General features: G+C 39.7%; 1 protein-coding gene across 1 annotated transcript in view; it reads right to left on the bottom strand.

The window, feature by feature from the left end:
- Positions 1-20,139, bottom strand: part of CIT (citron rho-interacting serine/threonine kinase) — a 164,051-nt gene that overhangs the window by 110,896 nt on the left and 33,016 nt on the right. The window contains 4 exon segments of the mRNA XM_055322904.1: positions 10,005-10,158; positions 11,562-11,765; positions 17,958-18,051; positions 19,121-19,263. Coding sequence (XP_055178879.1) covers positions 10,005-10,158; positions 11,562-11,765; positions 17,958-18,051; positions 19,121-19,263 — 595 coding nt within the window.

Genomic DNA, 20,139 nt, shown 5'->3' with positions numbered 1-20,139 from the left:
TGTACCATTGGTTTACCCTGAGAGGCACTATAAGAAGCAGCCATCGTGGGACGCCTGGGTGGCTCAGCAGTTGAGTGCCTGTCTTTGACTCAGGGCATGATCCCAGGTCCTGGGATCGAATCCCACACAGGGCTCCCTGCATGGAGTCTGCTCTGCCTCTGCCTATGTCTCTGCCTCTCTCTGTATCTCTCATGAATAAATAAAATCTTAAAAAAAAAAAAAAGGCAGCCATAGCGCAGTGCAGGGGTGGCTCAGTCAATTGAGCATCTGTCTCATGACTCCTGCTCAGGTCATGATCTGAGTTGTGGGATTGAGCCTCATATCAGGCTCTGCATTCAGCAGGGCGTCTGCTTGAGATTCTCCCTCTCCCTCTACACTTCCTTCTGCTCATGCTCTCTCACTCTCTAAAATAAATAAATAAATAAATCTTTTTTAAAAAGCAGCAGCAGCTGTAGGGAAATCTTCAGAGCACATTTGGGAGGGATGAGGTTCACCATGCCACAAGGAGGTCTCATTTATGTGGAACCCAGTGATGAAATTCCTCAGGACTTGGTATCCAGAAAATCAAGTCTTTTTTTTTTTTTTTTTTTTTTTTTTTTTAATCCTTTTGATATTGCAATTACCTCTAAAACCATTCCGGATTTTTCTGCCATGAGACTGCGGCTCTCATATAGTTGACCATTGAACAACATGGGTTTGAACTGCAGGGGTCTACTTACACACGATTTTTTTTTTTATCAGAGTTCAATTTGCCAACATATAGCATAACACCCAGTGCTCATGCCATCAAGTGCCCCCCTCAGTGCCTGTCACCCAGTCACCCCCACCTCCCGCTCACCTCCCTTTCCATCACCCCTGTTCATTTCCCAGAGTTACGAGTCTCTCATGTTCTGTCTCCCTTTCTGATATTTCCCACTCATTTTTTTCTCCTTTCCCCTTTATTCCCTTTCACTATTTTTTCTATTCCCCAAATGAATGAGACCATATGTTTGTCCTTCTCCAATTGACTTATTTCACTCAGCATAATACCCTCCAGTTCCAAATAAATAAATAATCCTCTAGTTTCATCCACATCGAAGCAAATGGTGGGTATTTGTCATTTCTAATGGCTGAGTAATATTCCATTGTATACATAGACCACAGCTTCTTTATCCATTCATCTTTCAATGGACACCAAGGCTCCTTCCACAGTTTGGCTATTGTGGACATTGCTGCTATAAACATCGGGGTGCAGGTGTCCCGGCGTTTCACTGCATCTGTATCTTTGGGGTAAATCCCCAGCAGTGCAATTGCTGGGTCGTAGGGCAGGTCTATTTTTAACTCTTTGAGGAACCTCCACACAGTTTTCCAGAGTGGCTGCACCAGACATTCCCACCAACAGTGCAAGAGGGTTCCCTTTTCTCCGCATCCTCTACAACATTTGTTGTTTCCTGCCTGGTTAATTTTCCCCATTCTCACTGGTGTGAGGTGGTATCTCATTGTGGTTTTGATTTGTATTTCCCTGATGGCAAGTGATGCGGAGCATGTTCTCATGTGCTTGTTGGCCATGTCTATGTCTTCCTCTGTGAGATTCCTGTTCGTGTCTTTTGCCCATTTCATGATTGGATTGTTTGTTTCTTTGCCGTTGAGTTTAATAAGTTCTTTATAGATCTTGGATACTAGCCCTTTATCTGATACATCATTTGCAAATATCTTCTCCCATTTTGTAGATTGTCTTTTAGTTTCAATAAATCAGCACAGTACTATAAATCTATTTTCCCTCCCTTATAATTCTTTTTTTTTTAATTTTATTTATTTATTCCTGAGAGACAGAGACATAGGTAGAGGGAGAAGCAGGCTCCGTGCAGGGAGCCCGACGTAGGACTCGATCCCGGGTCTCCAGGATCACGCCCTGGGCCGAAGGCGGCGCTAAACCGCTGAACCACCGGGGCTGCCCATAACATTCTTAATAACATTTTCTCTAGCTTATTTTATTGTAAGAATATAGTGTATAATACATATAACACACAAAATACATGTTATATGGCTATTTACATCATCAGTAAAGTTTCTGGTCAACAGTAGGCTGTTAAAAGCTTTGGGGGAGTCAAAAGTTATATGTCGATTTTTGACTATGCAGGAGTCAGCACCCCTAACCCTCATATTGTTCAAAAGAAACTGTAACTGTTCTATTTTCCTTTTTGCTTTGGCCACTAGGAGGCTAGGAGTCCCAAATTGGTCCTCGTCCTGCAACTTGACTAGAACTTTTTACTTTTAACCCTGACTTTATTTCTTTACTGGGATACTTACTCTCTTCAACCAGATTCCTACACTTATTTATTTTTATCCTTTTGATATTGCAATTACCTCTAAAATAAGCCATCTCAATTTATCTTGGAATAAAATGAAATACTCATATTTTTAACATCTCTGGATATAGCTTCTAAATTCAGAATGGAGCAGGGAAATCCCATAATCCTAATTTATAAGCATTTAGCTCTTCTTAGCCTATTTGCTCCTATCATAACTTACTTTCTAAAAAGAGAACAATCCCCAAGAGACACATAAATATTCGCCTGTATAGCCCATAAGCCTGTAAGACCTACTGACTACGTATCTTCATTACTCCTTGTTTATGTTGGAGGGTGGGGTGCCCAGATCCTCCTAGTCTAGTAAGTTGAATTCCTGCCATCACTACTATAGTATCCCTCCCCCTTTCTTACCCCTCCCTCTGTCGTGCTGATCTCCCAAAAGCCCAGCTCCCCTTCCTCATTTCCTCATGCCCCTGAAGTGACTAGGTGGCTGTCTGACAGGGAGATATATTTAAGGGCCAACCAGGGCAAACAAAGCACATCTACCAACCCCCAAAAACTAGCTTAGGAAACAAAGCATGGACAGATATCTACTCAAATGATAGGAATCCAAAACAAACAGACCTCAAGGCCCAAAATAAACCAACAGCTATATGCTTCACAAGCCACTGCGATAATGCTATTCTAAACACAGAATGCTAAAACAAATAAGTGAAATATTCATGTTAAAACCATAAGGGGTGGGACGCCTGGGAGGCTCAGTGGTTGAGCATCCGCCTTTGGCTCAGGTCATGATCCCGGGGTCCTGGGATGGAGTCCTGCATCGGGCTCCCCACAGGGAACCTACTTCTCCCTCTGCCTATGTCTGTGCCTTTCTCTCTGTGTCTCTCATGAACAAATAAATAAAATCTTTAAAAAAATAATTTAAAAAAAAATAAGGGGTTTTCATTTGTAAAGAAGAGAACGCTGCTCATCAGAAATCAATGCCAGAATAGTCCATTCAAAGGACAAATATGGTAGGGTTTACAAAGATCTCTTCATTTATATCAATGATGCAGGAAAATCACCTGACAATAAAAACTCCTGATTTCTTAGAAGGCAATATAATGAGGTTGTTAAGAGTATAGGCCAAACTGGTGTTTATGTTAGAATATTCTGGAAAGTTATATAAGAAACTAACAATAGTGGTTCACTTTAGGGAGAGGCCCTGCGCATAGAGTGAGGAGACTAGTTTCACTGTTTAACCTTCTGGGTCACTTGAATTTTTTTTTTTTTTAATCAAGGACTGTATAAACTTTTCAAATAAATAAAAGCAAAGAGAACTTGGAGTCCTAGAGACCTGAATTAGCTTCGGCCACTGCCAACACAGGCTCTGGGACCTTCGTCAAGCGGCTTCATCTACTTAGGCGTCAATATCCTTACATGTACTGTGAGACTAATCATAGCACCCGTCTCACAGAGGTATAGTGAGTTAATGGGACAATAATATATATAATGTGCTTTTCAGAGCCCCTGGTACATAGGAGGTACTCAACAGAAGAATGGCAATAAAATACACACTAAAAAAGTTAATGAAGAAAACTTTGAATCCATCCTTAATTAAAAGTAAATATGAGACAACAGTTAGCTGAGGAGGGATGGGGAGTGCAAGGCATAAAAATGCCTTCTTTACAACCACCTATTTGCTATCAGCAGGTGGAGATTAAGTGAAGCCACCATCTTGAAAGATATGAAAGCTGTAAAGTCTGGGGGAAAAAAGCTTTCAATTCCTCAAAAGCAGAGCCTAAAATCCAGCATTTTTAAGCAGTTCATCAGCCGATGGAAGTCCTCAGTCAAAAAGCAGTCTCCCCTTATCCTGAGCCCAGAGAATACAATGAGGAAGCAGGATCCTGCAAAGATGAGAAAGAAATTCTAAGGCTCATCTTGCACGGCTTTGCAAATGCTAATATTCACAGGAATCTTATTTCTGGGGACCTTATTAAAGTGCCATTTCTGACTCAGCAGGTCTAGGGGGGCCCGAGTATCTGCATCCATAACAAGCTCCCAGGTGATGTCACAGATGCCGATACTGTTGGTCCATGGACCACACGCTACACAAGATCCTACTGGCCCCAAACTATACTTCCATCATTTGTCAGCAATGACAGTCTTGAGTGATTCTGATCACTGCAATACTTTCTCTCCTAGTAACCACCAGGCCAATTCTCAATCACTGGTTCTCCATCGGAGGCAGATACAGCCCCCAAAGGACACTGGGCAAGGTCTGGAGATATATTTGGTTGGCACAAGCTGCAGGGGGGAGGGTGCTGCTGGCATCCATGGCGAAAGGCCAAGGTGCTGCTAAATATTCTGCAATTCACACATCAGCTCCCATCACAAAGAATGATCTGGTCCCATAGGTCAAAAGTGCCAAGGTTGAGAAACGCTGTTCTAATAAACAGAAAATATAAATCAAATCCTGTCATTCATCTCAAGATGACATAAACCCCAATTTTGGAAGTGGGTCTTCAATGCAACATTGTTCTTTCTCATGGCTAGGTCTGAGGCTGGGGAGGGTAACAGATCGGAGGAAAGAACAGGATGGTGTATGTGCAGAAGGAGTCACCAGGTCATAGTCCATATTTTGTTTAAAATCAAGCCTATGAGGGATGCCTGGGTGGCTCAGTGGTTGAGTGTCTGCCTTTGGCTCAGGGTGTGATCCCAGGGCCCTGGGATCAAGTCCTGTATCAGGTTCCCAGCAGGGAGTCTTCTTCTCCCTCTGCCTATGTCTCTCCCTCTCTTTGTGTCTTTCATGACTAAATAAATAAAATCTTAAAAAAAAAAAATCAAGCCTATGTGAGGGCATGGGGAGGACTCAGTTGGTTAAGTGTCTGACTCTTGATTTCAGCTCAGGTCATGATCTTAGGGTCCTGAGATTGAGGGCCAGGACATGATGGTTTTGGATGAAAGGGACTAGCATGCTGGTTCCTGTGACATCACTATGCCTATGCTGGGTAGATATTTTAACACATGGGACTAGAAAAGCACACCAGGCAGCAAAACTTCCCCATTGACAGGAACAGGTACGTAATACCAGGAAATGGAGGTATAACCACAAAGGCACAAATGAAAGAGGTGTTCCAATTGGCCTCAGCTCTCCAGCAGCTCAAAAATCAGGCTAGGTACACCCAGACTCTTGCCCAATATAGGAAACATCATTGGGACTGCAGAGCCCAGGGCAGCCAATATCCTTAAGAAGCCTCCTACTAGAACCTGGAAAGCAGCCTTGAAATAATGATAATAATAAGCAGCTGAAAAACGCACACTGACATCTGATCATGTGAAACTGGGAATGGAATATCAGGGTAATGGGTGTCTGGTGACCTTCATGGGGCAATAACTCATCACAAAGCTTTTGACTTGCTGGGAGAATCAGCATTCTAGAACTGGGTCAGGTTCCTGGTTCGCATAGCGTTGCCCAGAGCAACCCAAAGAGGCTGGACCCAGGAGGCCACAGATGTTTCATCTGACTTTGGAATCAAAACCAAGGCATGTCCTAGTTCCCCCCTCAGCAGCCACTCCCAATTCTATCATTCATAAATTTGCCCAGACCCCTCTTAAACTGCATTTATATATCCTGCCAGGGCCACCTCTGGAGATAATGAGTTTTAGAAGATTCTTACCTGCTGTGTTAAGCAGTACTTCCTTTCTTTGGTTACAACAAGAAAAAGAAGAATTAGGGGTGAGGCAGCAGAGAGGCTAATGTTGCTTTCATCAAGGAACAATCTTGGGTGTGGAGGGTAGAAATATTTAATATGCTGGAACCATAAGGCATTTAAGTAGCAACCATAAACTCGGGAAATCCAATGGTTTCAAGTGTTTTGGTTGATCAAAATCACTCAATGCTTATTTATGAAAAATAGGACTGGACAAAGGCATAATTTCTGTTAGAGTTATGTAGTTAAGAAGTAACTCAAATAGCATGGAGTCCAGCAATGTTTAAATCACACAACCCTGAGTTGATTGCAAATATGCAGGGAACGCAGGTTGGTGAAAAACAGGGAAATCTGCTAGGAGAAACAATAAATACCACGGCGCTCTGCATAGCCAGGGATGCCACAGAACCTTCAGGAAAAGTTGCTACCAGTCCTCAGTGGACATGAAGAGCCAACCCACCCTGGTGTAGTCCCATCCACCACAAACACTCTCATTGCAATATGGCACACCCTGGACTGATCCTGGAACAGAACAGAGACATAAAGGAAGAAACTGGTGAAATCAGAATAAAGTCTCAAGTTTAATTAATAGTAATGTGCAAATATTAATCTCAGTTTTGACAAATGTGGCATAGTTATGTAAGATGTTATAACAGTAGGGGAAACTGGGAGAAGGGTATTGGGAATTCTCTGTGCAATCTTTGCAACTTCTCTATAAATCTATTCCAAAGTAAAAGGTTTATTAAAATTAAGAGAAATGTTTTAAGGCAAACATATTTCACAACACTTCAGAGCCACTATACTGAGAGTTAGAAATCCATAAAAACCATTGAGATTTTTGAGAATCAAGACTTAAGGCAAAGGACATGAAAAAATATTTTTCTAAAGAAGACATACAGACAGCCAACAGGTATATGAAAAGGTGCTGAACATCGCTCATCATCAGGGAAATGCAAATCAAAACCACAATAAGATAGCACTACACCTGTTAGGATGACTAGTATCCAAAAGACAAAAGAGGGGCACCTGAGTGGCTCAGCTGGTTGAGTATCTGACTCTTGATCTCACTCCAGTCTTAATCTCAGGGTCATGGGTTTGGGCCCCACACTGGGCTCCACACCCAGCATGGAGCCTATTTGGAGGGAAAAAAAAAAAAAGACAAGTGTTGGCAAGAACATGGAGTAAAGGGAATCCTTGTATGGTGTTGGTAGGAATGTTGTTACAGCACTATGCAAAACAGTATAAAGGTTGCTCAAAAACTAAAAATAGAACTACCACATGACCCAATAATCCCTCTTCTGGTTGTATACCCCAAAAAAATTAAATCAGCACCTCAAAGAGATATCTGTGCTCTCATGTTTATGGCAGCATTATTCACAATCAAGATACAGAAACAATCTAAGTGCCAATCAATGGATGACTGGATAAAGTTGTGGTATATAAACCACACAAGGTAATATCTTTCAGCCTTAAAAAAAAAAAAAAAAAAAAAAAGATGGAAATCCTGCCATTTGCAGCAACATGGATGAACCTGGAGGACATTATGCTAAGGGAAATAATATAGGCACAGAGAGAGAAAAAACTACATGAGCTCACTTTTCTGTGAAATCTGAGAGTTAAATGCATGGAAGCAGAGAATAGGATGGCTACCAGACAGGGAGGCAGGGGAAATGGAGAAATAGTGGTCAAAGGGTATGAAGTTGGAGTTATAGAGGATAAATAAGTAGATCCAATACGCAGCATGATGACTATGGTTAATAACACTATACTGAACACAAGCAATTTGCTAAGAGAGTAGATTACAGGTGCTCTCAACACAGAAAAGGAAAAAATGGTAACTGTGAGAAGATGGATGTGATCATTAGCTTGACTACAGTAATCACTTCACCATGTATATGTACATCAAATCATCACATTGTACACCTTAAATATATACAATTTTTACTTAAAAAAATAACCTCAAAAAAAAAAATCAGGATGCAGATGGATGAGAATTCCATGATACAAAATGGTGGGGGTGGGGGTGGGAGTGGAGGGTGACACATGCACATGTGTTAAAAATAAGGAAAAATTGGGCATCTCTCTGGCTCAGTTAGTGGAGTGTGCAATTAGCTCCTGGCTCTTGGTCTCAGGGTTGTGTGTTCAAGCCCCATGTTGGGTATAGAGATTGCTTAAAAATAAAACCTTTAAAAAAATAAGAAGAAAAAAAAAAGTGGATATGTATTAGGACATGGAAAATTCGAAGTAGATAGCCACAGGAGGCAGGGTAAGTATGAAAGCAGCAAGTGTGCAGTGACCCATTACAATGTCATCTCACCCCAAAGAAAACCAGGACCTCCTAAAATATGGGCCTTGTTTTGTTTGTTTAAAGATTTTATGTATTTTATTTTAGAGAGAGATAACAGGGGGAGGGACCCAGTGAGAGGGGAGAAAAACCCAAGCAGACTCTGCACGGAGCATAGAGCCCAACGTAGGGCTCAATCTCATGACCCTGAGATCAGACCTGAGCCAAAACCATGAGTTAGATGCTTAATCAACAGCGCCACTCTGGCACCCCTAAAAGATGGGCCTTGTGATAGACAGCATGAGCCACAATCCACACTGACATGTATCCTCTACAGGCACTGTGTAATTTACAGAACAGGAGTTACACTTGTTAAACCCAATAAGCCTAGAGCCTATAAAACAGCCTGGAAGAAAAAGACTAGGACAAAACCTGGGAATTCGGACACAATATCAAAAACAACATCAAGGTGTACCAAAACTCAAAGTTACTGGGGTAATTCATCACCACTCACTGGCTCACTTGAGTGGAGACAGGTTTTTAAGACATAATCGGTAAGTTCATGCATAGAAACGTTAACTGCTCATTTAAGAAGACTATAGAAATACAAAGGGAAGGCAAGAAAAGACTGAGTATATGAATTGTATCTATTGGAAACTGTATCAAATCTTTCTAAAGGCAGAAAAAGAAGACAGGCTTGAAAATATACTGTTGATTAAAAGCCCTGAACCTTGGAAATTTGGGGGCTGATGCCTAAAGATTAGAAAAATTAAGTAACATCCAGAAAGAAAAAGAATTGCTAAGATTTATAAAAATGTAGTCTATTTAAATATTTGCGCACATTAGAGAAACCATCAAAATGACTTTTAACTGGACAACACTGGATCTTAACCCAACTCATACATTATGACAACATGCCTCCAACTAGAAGCCTAGTTTTGACATCTTAGAAATGGATTCCACTCCCCACGTCCCCTCATCACCAAAGATAAAACACAGACCAACTGCTTTCCTACTGGTTCTACTGTGCTAATCACTGGGTCACATTCAATCACCAACACATCCAAAAATAAAAAAGGTTTAACAACAACAACAAATTACCAATTTGTAAAACAAACAAACAAAAAAGCATTTGGGTTTTGTTGATAATAAATCAGGTCTCTGTTTTTAATGAATTTCGTTTGCACTAAATAACCCCAAAGAGACAAGTATATGAATGACTCCACTGTGCATCTACATTATAGATTTTATAAACCTGTGAGCAAAGACAAATATTCTCGAGGAAAACAAATGAACACAGAGAGACATTTATGGTTCTGCTGCAGGCTTGGCCATTCGCAGAGCAACCTCACGCTTTGCCTCATTTTTGAGTCTTTTTTCCTAACCTCTGAAGGATATACCTACGCTTGCTTTTCCTCTGAGAAGAAACTGTCAAAGCGAGTGACAACACTTGAACTCCATCAGTCTGCCCTTTTAACTCACTGAGGGATGATGTTCTGAAGGCCATGTAAGCAGAGAGTTTGATAAATAACCCCGGTCTGTGCAAACAATTTTGGAGAAGAATTATCACTTACCGACGGCTCCATCATTAGCCTTTTCTATCCCCTGTAGATAATTAAAGCCCTTATTTCTATAATTTATACCACCTTCTGTGGGACAGAACAATTGCAGATCATTCCTAAGTGTTTACACTCAATTCCAACACCAGAAGTGAAGGACTGTGGCTCTACTTACAGTTACGAATGTTATTCCAGTCAATTTTAGAGAAGAAAGGGTGGCAGCACAGGCCTTCAAACTTCAGTCTCTCTTTCTGGCCACACAGCAAACTCTGAATCAGATCAAGTAATTCACCACTAACTTTGGGGTCATCTGGAAACTTCAAAAACCGCTATTCCAAGAAATAAAATACAATAAAATAGAATAAGCACCCTCTTAGCAGACTCCACTTCTCATGTTCCAAAGTTAAAAAAGTATTTCTCATATATGCAAGTTTCCTTTTTTTTTTTTTTGTTTGTTTAAAAGAAGGAAGTTTTGTGCCCTCTTAACTTTGGACCAAAGGCATGTTCCCAAAATAAATGGCCTGTTCACATCAATAGGCCTCGTTCCTTTGCAAGGGTTCAATATCCTTCATGATTTGACCCCGCTCCTCTCTGTCTCTTGTAGCTACACTCCCCATCTCGCTCTTTGCTGTCCAACAATGATGAGCTATTTAAAGCTGCCTGAACAAATCATGCTGTTCTCTCTGCCTAGAACGCCCTCCCCAGCCCGCACCCCTCTTCCACCCTATCACTGCCCCCACCATGCTCCCTCTGCAATCTACTTCTGCACAAACACAGAGCACTGTGATTTCTGTGTGATAACAGGGAAAGAAGGCAGAGAGAGCCTTTTCCTTGCTCATCACTGCAAACCCAGTTTACTAACCGTGCCTAGTGCAACTCACTCATTACTGAATAGCAGACTGAAATGAAGGAGATAAATTGGCCCCAAGAATCATGCAAAGGAAAACTTTAACCCCAGAGGAGACTCGAGAATAACAAGTAATATTATATGTATGTATTAAGCATATAAAATATGTATTATACACGTGAAAATATGTATTAAGTATTCCAGAAAGATGAGATTGAGTTAGAAAAACCTATGAAGTTTCCCTTTTGCCTAAAACATACATATTTAATCATATCCTTAAGAAATGGGCTTAGTATACTGGAACGTACAATTATTAGAAAAGAGTTTTAATTCCATTTCATATATATTCCTATAATTCTAATCCCTATACCCATATGATTTTACTAACATATTCAACAGCTAAGAGTACTGAGAAAGAACACAGCATAATATTAAAGGCAGACTGCCTGTCACTCTAGGTAAGTTAGTTACTTAACCATTTTGGCCTTGGTTTCCTCATCTGTGAAATGAAAAGAATATCTACCTCTTACATTGTTTGAGGATTAGCCAAGTTAATGAACTATATTGCAAGTCTAAGACCCAGTTATTACCTTAACAGCACTAAAATCAAAATGCATTTTATAATCAATGAAATGATAGATTAATTGGCAACAGTTCTTTTTTAATAGTACCTAAAATAATGGCATAGGCTTACAATGACTGGCAGCTGAGAGTCAATAAAATACAATTACTAAAGCGTTTAGAGCAGCTTTTAGCCCAAAGTGCTTTATAAGTATTTGCTATTGTTATTATCTGGCACTGCTGATTTACATTACAAATGTTCAGTCATGCATTTTTAAATGACAGTTCTTGATATTACTTCAAAATCTCCTAATAGCTCTTTACCTGGAAATTCATGATGTTACTGAAGGTTCTGGCCGAAGTTCCCTCTGTGAATGGGGACCTTCCATAAACCATCTCATATGCAATCACTCCCACTGACCACCAATCACAGTCTAGACTATAGATGCCTTTCCCATCCCCATTCATCACGGTCAACACTTCAGGGGCCATGTAATCTGGAGTCCCAATCGGGAGTTTGGCGCTCACCTGGAAATCCATAAATAAAATGAACACGGCAAACTTTCAATTATTCTCAAATAGATTGCCAACAACCACATTTCAGACACAAGCTGATTTGCTACTGATTACTATTCTCCCAGGTACTTAAGCCTTCTGTCAAGTGGCATGCTGTCAGAAAATGCAAACGATTTACTAATTAAAAAAAAAAAAAAAGCACATAATATAATCCAAAGGCAAAAGGGCAAGAGTTGTTGATGACACATGCCCTTTGGGTGCACAAATAACAGTTGGATATATAACTAGAACAGACGAGGTCTTTCCTGATATACATTACACAGAGCTTCTCTTACTTATGAAAACAGCAAAATGATAATAAATCCTAAAGATGAATCTATAAGATCAATCTACCCAGTACTGAAAACCTGGCAGCTATAACTGGGGCAAAACAATATGGCAAACTCCTTGTATCTCAAGTTTAAATATCTGGAATCAACATTCCTACTTTGAGCCACCCACAGGGAAAAATATGATAAATATCTTCCACCAGAGGTCCAAGGTGAATGAGCTCATTTTCCTCACTCCCAACTCCTATTCCTGTGGTTCCCTCCCCGCTGTTCAGAAATTCAGAGCCCTCCAACCCAAGGACACTCAGGCACCTGACCTTAGCAGAGAAAGGTTAGGGCAGTGTACTAGGTCTTTTTCTAAGCTAAATATATCCCATTTAAAGAACTGTCCTTTTTTTCTGAGAATTTGTCCTTCTGTCGGGGGGGGGGGTTAGATTTATTTATTTATTCACGAGAGACACACAGAGAGAGACAAGGACATAGGCAGAGGGAGAAGCAGGCTCTCTGCAAGGAGCCAGATGCAGGACTCAACCCAGGACCCTGGGATCACAACCTGAGCCAAAGGCTCAGTTCAACCACTAAGCCACCCAGGCATCCCGGTCCTTCTGTTTGTGTTTATAAGCCCTTTGTTTCTGAAATGATGCTGATGAAAGGTTTTCTGCCCCCACCCCAACCCCATCCCTTCCTAGACAACAGAGGAAGCCAGCAACCCTTTCAGCCTTGAAAATTGTTTTGAAGTCTTAATGACTCATGAAATTTGAAGGCTAAGGATCACCTCTCTGACTCCTTCTCTATCAAAACAGACAGGGCCTGATGTTAGTCATATACTGTATTGACCAATAATCCTACGGCTGCCCAATAACCCTGCCTTTAAAAAGTCTTCTCTTGCGTGAGCAGTTACATGGGCACTAAAGAATCTTCTCCCCATTAAAGAATGTTGAGTGCCCCCTGAGCAACCTTAGAGATTTTATAGGGATGGCCACACATTTTTAAGGCTGAGTTTTATATCCCTTCCCTAGAGATGGAGACTCAAGCTCTTCCAGACTGTAACTTTAATCTTGACTATCCCTCTGCCCCAAAGACCCACAGTTATAGGAAACAGACCCATTCTCCCTACTGCTTCTCTTTTCATCCCTTCTTTCAAGCCCACTAGGTGTTTTTCCAAACCCTAATTCCAGATAGCAGTGTGATACTGGTGTTCTTGACACTGGTCATCCATTGCTTTGGGCAACAGAATCTCCACTGAGGGGCAACTGGCCAACTCAGTCAGTGGAGTGTGCAATTCTTAATCTTGGAGTTGTGAGTTCAAGCCCCACACTGGGTGTAGAGATTACTTTTAAAAAAGGAAAATCTTTATTAAAAAACGAAGAAGAAAAAAAATTAAAAAAAAAAACGAAGAAGGAGGAGGAGGAGGAGGAGGAGGAGGAGGAGGAGGAGGAAGAAGAAGAAGAAGAAGAAGAAGAAGAAGAAGAAGAAGAAGAAGAAGAAGAAGAAGAAGAAAGAAAAAAAAGAATTTTCATTGCAAGTACCTACTGGGAAAAGCTAGATGGTCACACTACCCAAGAAAGTCACAAGCCATTGCTGATGGACAAAAGAGGGGAGAAAGGAGACAATATCTGTTCTAAGACAGGGTACCTTAAACTTGGAAAGCAGCTTAAGTCAAGGGAAAACCTTGATGCTGGGGAGCCTATCCTAAGACTTCTTTTTATATGTGTGTAAATGTTAATGAGCTCAGAACAGGATTAGGATTAAACTACAGGGATTTGGTAAAAATCCTCAATACTGACAATGAGAAATAAAAATATTTTTTAGATATGAAAACAAGAGAAGAAAAACTAATGTCATCATTAAATGCTTATCCTTTTTAATTACCTTGCAGAACTATTACTACACAATCCTTAAATATGCATCGTTTGCACTTGTTGGTTTTTATCATCACACTGGACTGAGAATATTCAGTTCTCCTTGTTTGCAGCACACAGGGCTTGGTCACTTGTTCACGAGTAAAGAGTCAAAAGGAACTTGACTGGGTGGAGTTTATCAGCATGACCCAGCAAGGGGTGTTAAGCCATCAATGCCTCATTTTCAAACTCATGATGAGATTTATCCAAGAAAAGTCAGATAACTCCCTAATTCCTGCCCCACAACAGGTATGCGATTATACACATTTATGTCTAGTCATATTTCAGGAGATAAAGAGGTTAAGAAAAGAAACAATAAAGGATTAACTTAGATTTCTTTACAAGCAGAGAGAAGAAAACCACTGTCTGCGGCCTCCCAGTCTTCTTTCCATTAAATGCTTAAACATAAAACTATTTCAACCTAACTTTCCCCATGTGGCTACACAGGGCGGAAACATCCACCTGCAGAAGCCGGGGTGAGATGAGGGGTTGGGGACCAGGAATGGTATCACTATGTTGTTCCTCTTGGGGAAAAAGGATAAAATCTTTTCACTCCTACATAAATCTCACTAAAGGCTATCGCCCATGGATTTTCAGCTGCTCAATGAGGCTGATTAATTAACACTTAATACACTATACTGCTCTTTATTTATAATCTCCTTACAAGTATTTGTGTGAGAGCTGAATGAGAAGGGTTGAAAGAAAAAAAAAAAAGAGAAAGGTTGAAAGAGTTCCGTAGTTGCCACTCTGAGATTCTAATAAGATAAAGTGGGTACCCTAAGGGCAGACAGCACATAGCAGCAGGTAAATGGTATATCTCAGCTCAACACCCAAACCTCTAAGCAGTATGGTCCCCTTTATTAGTAAGAATACTTCAAAGCAACATGCTAAGAAGCTTAACATAATGACAATGGAAGATGTAAAAAATCAACAGATCCAAGTGTCACAAATATCTAACATTCACAAATAATATTTAAGAGTGGTAGGGGAAAGGACTGATTTTGAGTGAGTCACATACGTGAATTTCAGTAAATGTAGATTATATTGTATATATTTTGAGTACAAAAAATATTCAGAACCTCCTTTAGGCCTATAAAACATTCTGTTTAAAAGAAACACCTGTTGGGATGCCTTGGTGGCTCAGTGGGTTGAGCATCCAACTCTTGGTTTCAACTCACATCATGATCTCAGAGTCATGAGACTAAGCCCTGTCAACAGGCAATAAGCTCCATGCTCAGTGCAGAATCTGCTTGAGATTCTTTCCCCCTCCTACCTCCCTCTCCCCTCCTCCTTTTGTGCACTCTTTCTCAAATAAATAAAATCTTTATAAATAGATCTTAATTAAAATCTTAATAAATAAAATCTTAAATATGTTTAACCCACTTCCATTGATCAAAAATACAAATAAAAAGTATGATTCTATATCCATACTTGACTTCATCCAGATTGTAGATTACTAATCTATAATTAAAGGGCCTTTTCACTTAAAACAATACTAAAAATTCCTTCCTACTTATGTGCTTATCACATTCTGGCCCTAAAAACACAAAGTTCTGGAGGGGCAATTCTTTATCCAAGAAAAGAGGAGATGCACCACTCTCAAGTATGCAGAACTCAATGCCCTATCTCCTTCACCAGAATAATCAGGGGATGAGTGCTAAGCTGCAAATAAACCTGGGTGACTCCGGAGGGCTCTGTGCCTGAAGTGAAGGTTGTTCCAATTAGAAAAACTGAAAGGATTAGTCTAAAGCACTGAAAAGCAGAAATTTGAAATGAAAGTCCAGTCTCCCTAAGTCAGGACTCAAAAAGATTGATTCCAGATGCAGAGATAGGGCCTTACTCTTTATTTCCATTTGTTTCTCAAGCAATGACTTTGGATCATAATCTAGTTTTCCAAGGAGGTTTTCTTGTTGCAAATATATAGTCCTGGCTCTCATTAACAAGCTTTCTAACGTTCCTCACCTGACATGCAATGGTTCTCAACCAGGGGTGATTTTGTCCCCCATGGAATACTTAGCAAAGCCTGGAGACACTTCTGGTTTTCACAACTGGAGGGGAGGGTGTTATTGGCATCTAGTAGAGAAAGGCCAAGAATACAGCTAAATATCCTATAATACACAGGATAGTCCCCCACAATAAAGAATTATCCTGGGGTCCCGGGATCAAGTCCCACGTCGGGCTCCTGGCATGGAGCCTGCTTCTCCTTCCTCCTGTGTCTCTGCCTCTCTCTCTGTCTCTCATAAATAAATAAATAAATAAATAAATAAATAAATAAATAAATAAATAAATAAATGAATGAATGAATGAATGAATAAATAAATAAATAAGTAGGTAAGTAAGTAAGTAAGTAAGTAAATCTAAAAAAAAAAAAAAAAGAATTATCCAGAGCAAAATGTCAATGTACATGGTATCCAGAGCTATGTACTTACACTTCAATTATCAGACAATGTATCTATGCTTCAGTTTATATCTATGCTTCAGTTTATTTCTAGATGCATGAGGTAATTAGGGTCATTCATGCAAAGTACAAGTTTTTGAATACTAAATGATAAAACTTTGCAGAACTTAACTTTTTCCTGTGCTTTATTCCACTAAATTCGACAACTAGGTTTTCATGACTATTTCTGAATTGCCCATAATTTTTAAAACATGAAATGCTCTGATCTTATAATCTAATTCCCATTGTAATGATCAAGTGGAATCAATTATAAGAACATAATTTGGAGTGGGGGGAAAAACAATGCATAGACAGACTTTTTCCAAGGATCTGAACACCAAGTAAAGTGAGCCTTAGGTCTACAGGCCTCAGTCTAGTTAACTCTAGAGTACAAGGAGTTCACATAATCCCAAACCTTTTCCTAATATCAACCTAACAACATCCACCTTTCCTCCAAGGAACTTGAGGAAAAAAAGGCAATTTTACACATTTCCCTTTATAAGGACTTAACTCTCAGAAGTTGAGAAGGAGGGCATTTTCAAGAGTAACCTTTGTAACCTCTTAATTTGTGCATTTTAACTAGAATCAGTATTTTACTTAGAATGAATAAAAGGCCAAGTTCCTAAAACTTTGCCCAGGTCACCAAATGGTTCTGTTGTAAAAGAAGTCTTAAAATCTAACTTGATTTTCTCTTAGATCTTTTTTTTTTTCCTCTGCATAGTTGACATGAAAATTCCATTTTAATATATACCAATTTTATTAGGATTTTTAAATCTATATACATATTTTTACTTTGTCATCTTTTTCCTCAAGTATTCTTGCTCTTAATCTCAGCAGATACCCTGTTGCCTTCCTATTTAGCATGTGGAATACAGCTTAATTTTTACCAAAGGTCCAGGACTTCGAAATGACATTCTGAGCAGTTGGTTCTTAATGCTTAAGGATATTTGGTTCAAATGTGCCAGTGATTTGTTTCAATTTTGCTGAATAGAAAACAGAGATGTGAGATAAATAAGATTATAGAAGATAATCTATAATAAGCAAGGAAAATGAAAAGAAAAACAAAATAAGGGATCCCTGGGTGGCACAGCAGTTTAGCGCCTGCCTTTGGCCCAGGGCGCGATCCTGGAGACCCGGGATCGAATCCCACGTCAGGCTCCCGGTGCATGGAGCCTGCTCTCCCTCTGCCTATATCTCTGCCTCTCTCTCTCTGTGTGTGTGTGACTATCATAAATAAATAAAAATAAAAAAAAAAAGAAAAACAAAATAAGCATTTCCCTTTATGTTTTAACCAAATTATAAGGATGCTCCTAAAAATGTTTTGTACAGTGTTAACAGGATGCCACAGTCAAGCAAGTCTGGGAAACAGCTCTATGTCTCCATCCCCACTTCCACCCTCAGAAAAACCATGTCATACACTGACAGTTGAAGATTGCAAAATGTCACTCAAAGCTAGCCCTTATTTTCCAAACTTATGAGGACCACAGAACACCTTGTAGCATAATCTCTACTAAGTCATTTTATTCCATTTTGTTACCATCTTATTTGAGTTCATTTTAGCCGCTGATCCAAAATCCACAAGCTTGATGTGTCCTGTTCGGTCAATGAGAATGTTCTCAGGTTTGATGTCTCTAAGAAAATCAGGGCCACAAATTAGTGTTGTCTTCTTCATGCCAATCAGCAAGCAACTGCTAACCTTGGATACTGATTCAGCCAAGAAACTCAGTGTCTAAATTCTGCTATACAGGAGTGCCTGGGTGGCTCAGGCAGTTAAGGGTCTACCTTCGGCTCAGGTCATGATCCCAGGGTCCTGGGATAGAGCTCCATTTCCCTTTTCCCCCCACCCCTGCTCATGCTCTCTCTCTCTCTCTCAAATAAAGAAATAAATAAAACCTTTCTAAATAAGTAAATAGATTCTACCAAATAACCCTCCCTATTTATGGATATAAACAATAAGCAAACATTCTGCAAAACAAATTTAAGTAAGAAAAAGAAGGGGAAGAAGGAAAAGGAGAGGGGAGGAGAAAGGGATAGAGAAGGAGGCAAGAAGAGGAAGGGAACAAATATAAACTATTTAAAAATAAATAAATAAAAATAACTAAATAAACTATTTAGATGGATTATCTCTCCTAGAGACACACATTTTACAACAGGAAAACTATCAAAAGCAACAAGGGGACTTCCCCAAGGTCATGTAGCTAGTGGAACCATGGTTCCATTCCCACAACATCCTCCAATGTATGTAAAACATCACATGAGTGAGGATGTTAAAGAGATACTTTTCAACTGAGAACTTGCTAGAACACCTTTGTAAATTACTAATGGGTGAGGGCAGAAGTACAACTCCATGGTCTTTTGCTCCTATGTGGTATGCCAGTTCCTTCTGAAAATTGAATCTGGTTTTTCTACCATATAACTCAAAGAACCCATGCAAGAGTTCTCAGTCTCATCAGCTACATTAACAGGTCTTATTAGCAAACTTGAGAACATTGTAATTCTAGATCTATTTCACTGTTGAATGAGTAAGCTGAAATGTCTGCCACTTTGGAAAATAGACTTTCAGCCAGTTGCAGTTAAGACTGGTTAAAATTTGGATGGAGCATCATTTTGATGCTGAAATTCTTCATCTAGTCACTCTATTTGGGGGAATTCTTAGATGACACAGACAAATTCTTAGTATACTATCAGAGTCTCACTTACCGATGTACATATCCCATCTGATGAATGCTGTGAACAGCCAAAATCAGTTCAGCTAGGTAAAACTGAATCATATTTTCGTCTAATTGGTCCTCATATCTATTCAAAAGTGACAGCAAGTCCCCTCCAGGCTGATACTCCATGACCTGTATAGAATGCCAAAGTTATTAATTCTTCATACACCCCAAAAAAGGGAATGTCTCAATTAGAGTCTCAAATACTGCCTGACGTGTTATAATTACAATGTCTCCACAAAGCAACTAAGATGTGTGAGACATATTGTAAGTCACGTAGGATGAGGTCCCTGCCCTAAGGAAATTACATCAATACCCAAGAGAATCAATATAATGAAAGACTAGTCCCAGACACCATGTACAATGCTTGCAAGGCAAGCTTGAAAAGTTGAATTAAATCCACCCACTCACCTGCCCACCCACCCAAGTCTTCACCCCAGACATTCCCTAGGATTAGGTACACAATGTAGATAGAAATTGCTAGAGGACAACAAACCCTCTGGCATCCTTTTTGCATGTCTCTCAGCACCCAGCAGACTACAAGAGGTGTGCAATAAATATGCTACAATCTTTTCCTACAAGAGTCATCTGGCCATCTCTATCAAAAATTTAAATGTGAACATATGTTCTCTGACCTCATAGTTCTGCTTCTGACAATTTATTTTACAGGAACTAATAGTAGTTTGTAGATCAATAGATACATAGATTCACTGTAGCATCGTTTGTAACACAGGGGAGGAAAAGCCTAGAAATCACCCAAACATCCATCATTAAGAAACTACTGAAATGTGATATATCTAACTAATGGGATTAGATGTAGATATTAAAAATGAACAGACTCAGCCTATTCATACTGCTGTGGAAAGCTGCCCTTGGTAATACAAAGTGACATGCTATACAGAATAAAGTACAACCTCTTTTTGTGATTAAAAAACATTATTACATTTGTTAATATACACATAGTGAAAAAATCTGGAAAAAGAATATAGGGGTGCCTGGGTGCCTCAG

Source organism: Nyctereutes procyonoides, unplaced genomic scaffold (assembly GCF_905146905.1).
Source record: "Nyctereutes procyonoides isolate TBG_1078 unplaced genomic scaffold, NYPRO_anot_genome, whole genome shotgun sequence".
In the NCBI taxonomy this organism is placed as follows: Eukaryota; Metazoa; Chordata; class Mammalia; order Carnivora; family Canidae; genus Nyctereutes; species Nyctereutes procyonoides.
Note: the sequence above shows the minus strand (reverse complement) of the source record. Positions and strands in the feature narration are given on the sequence as shown.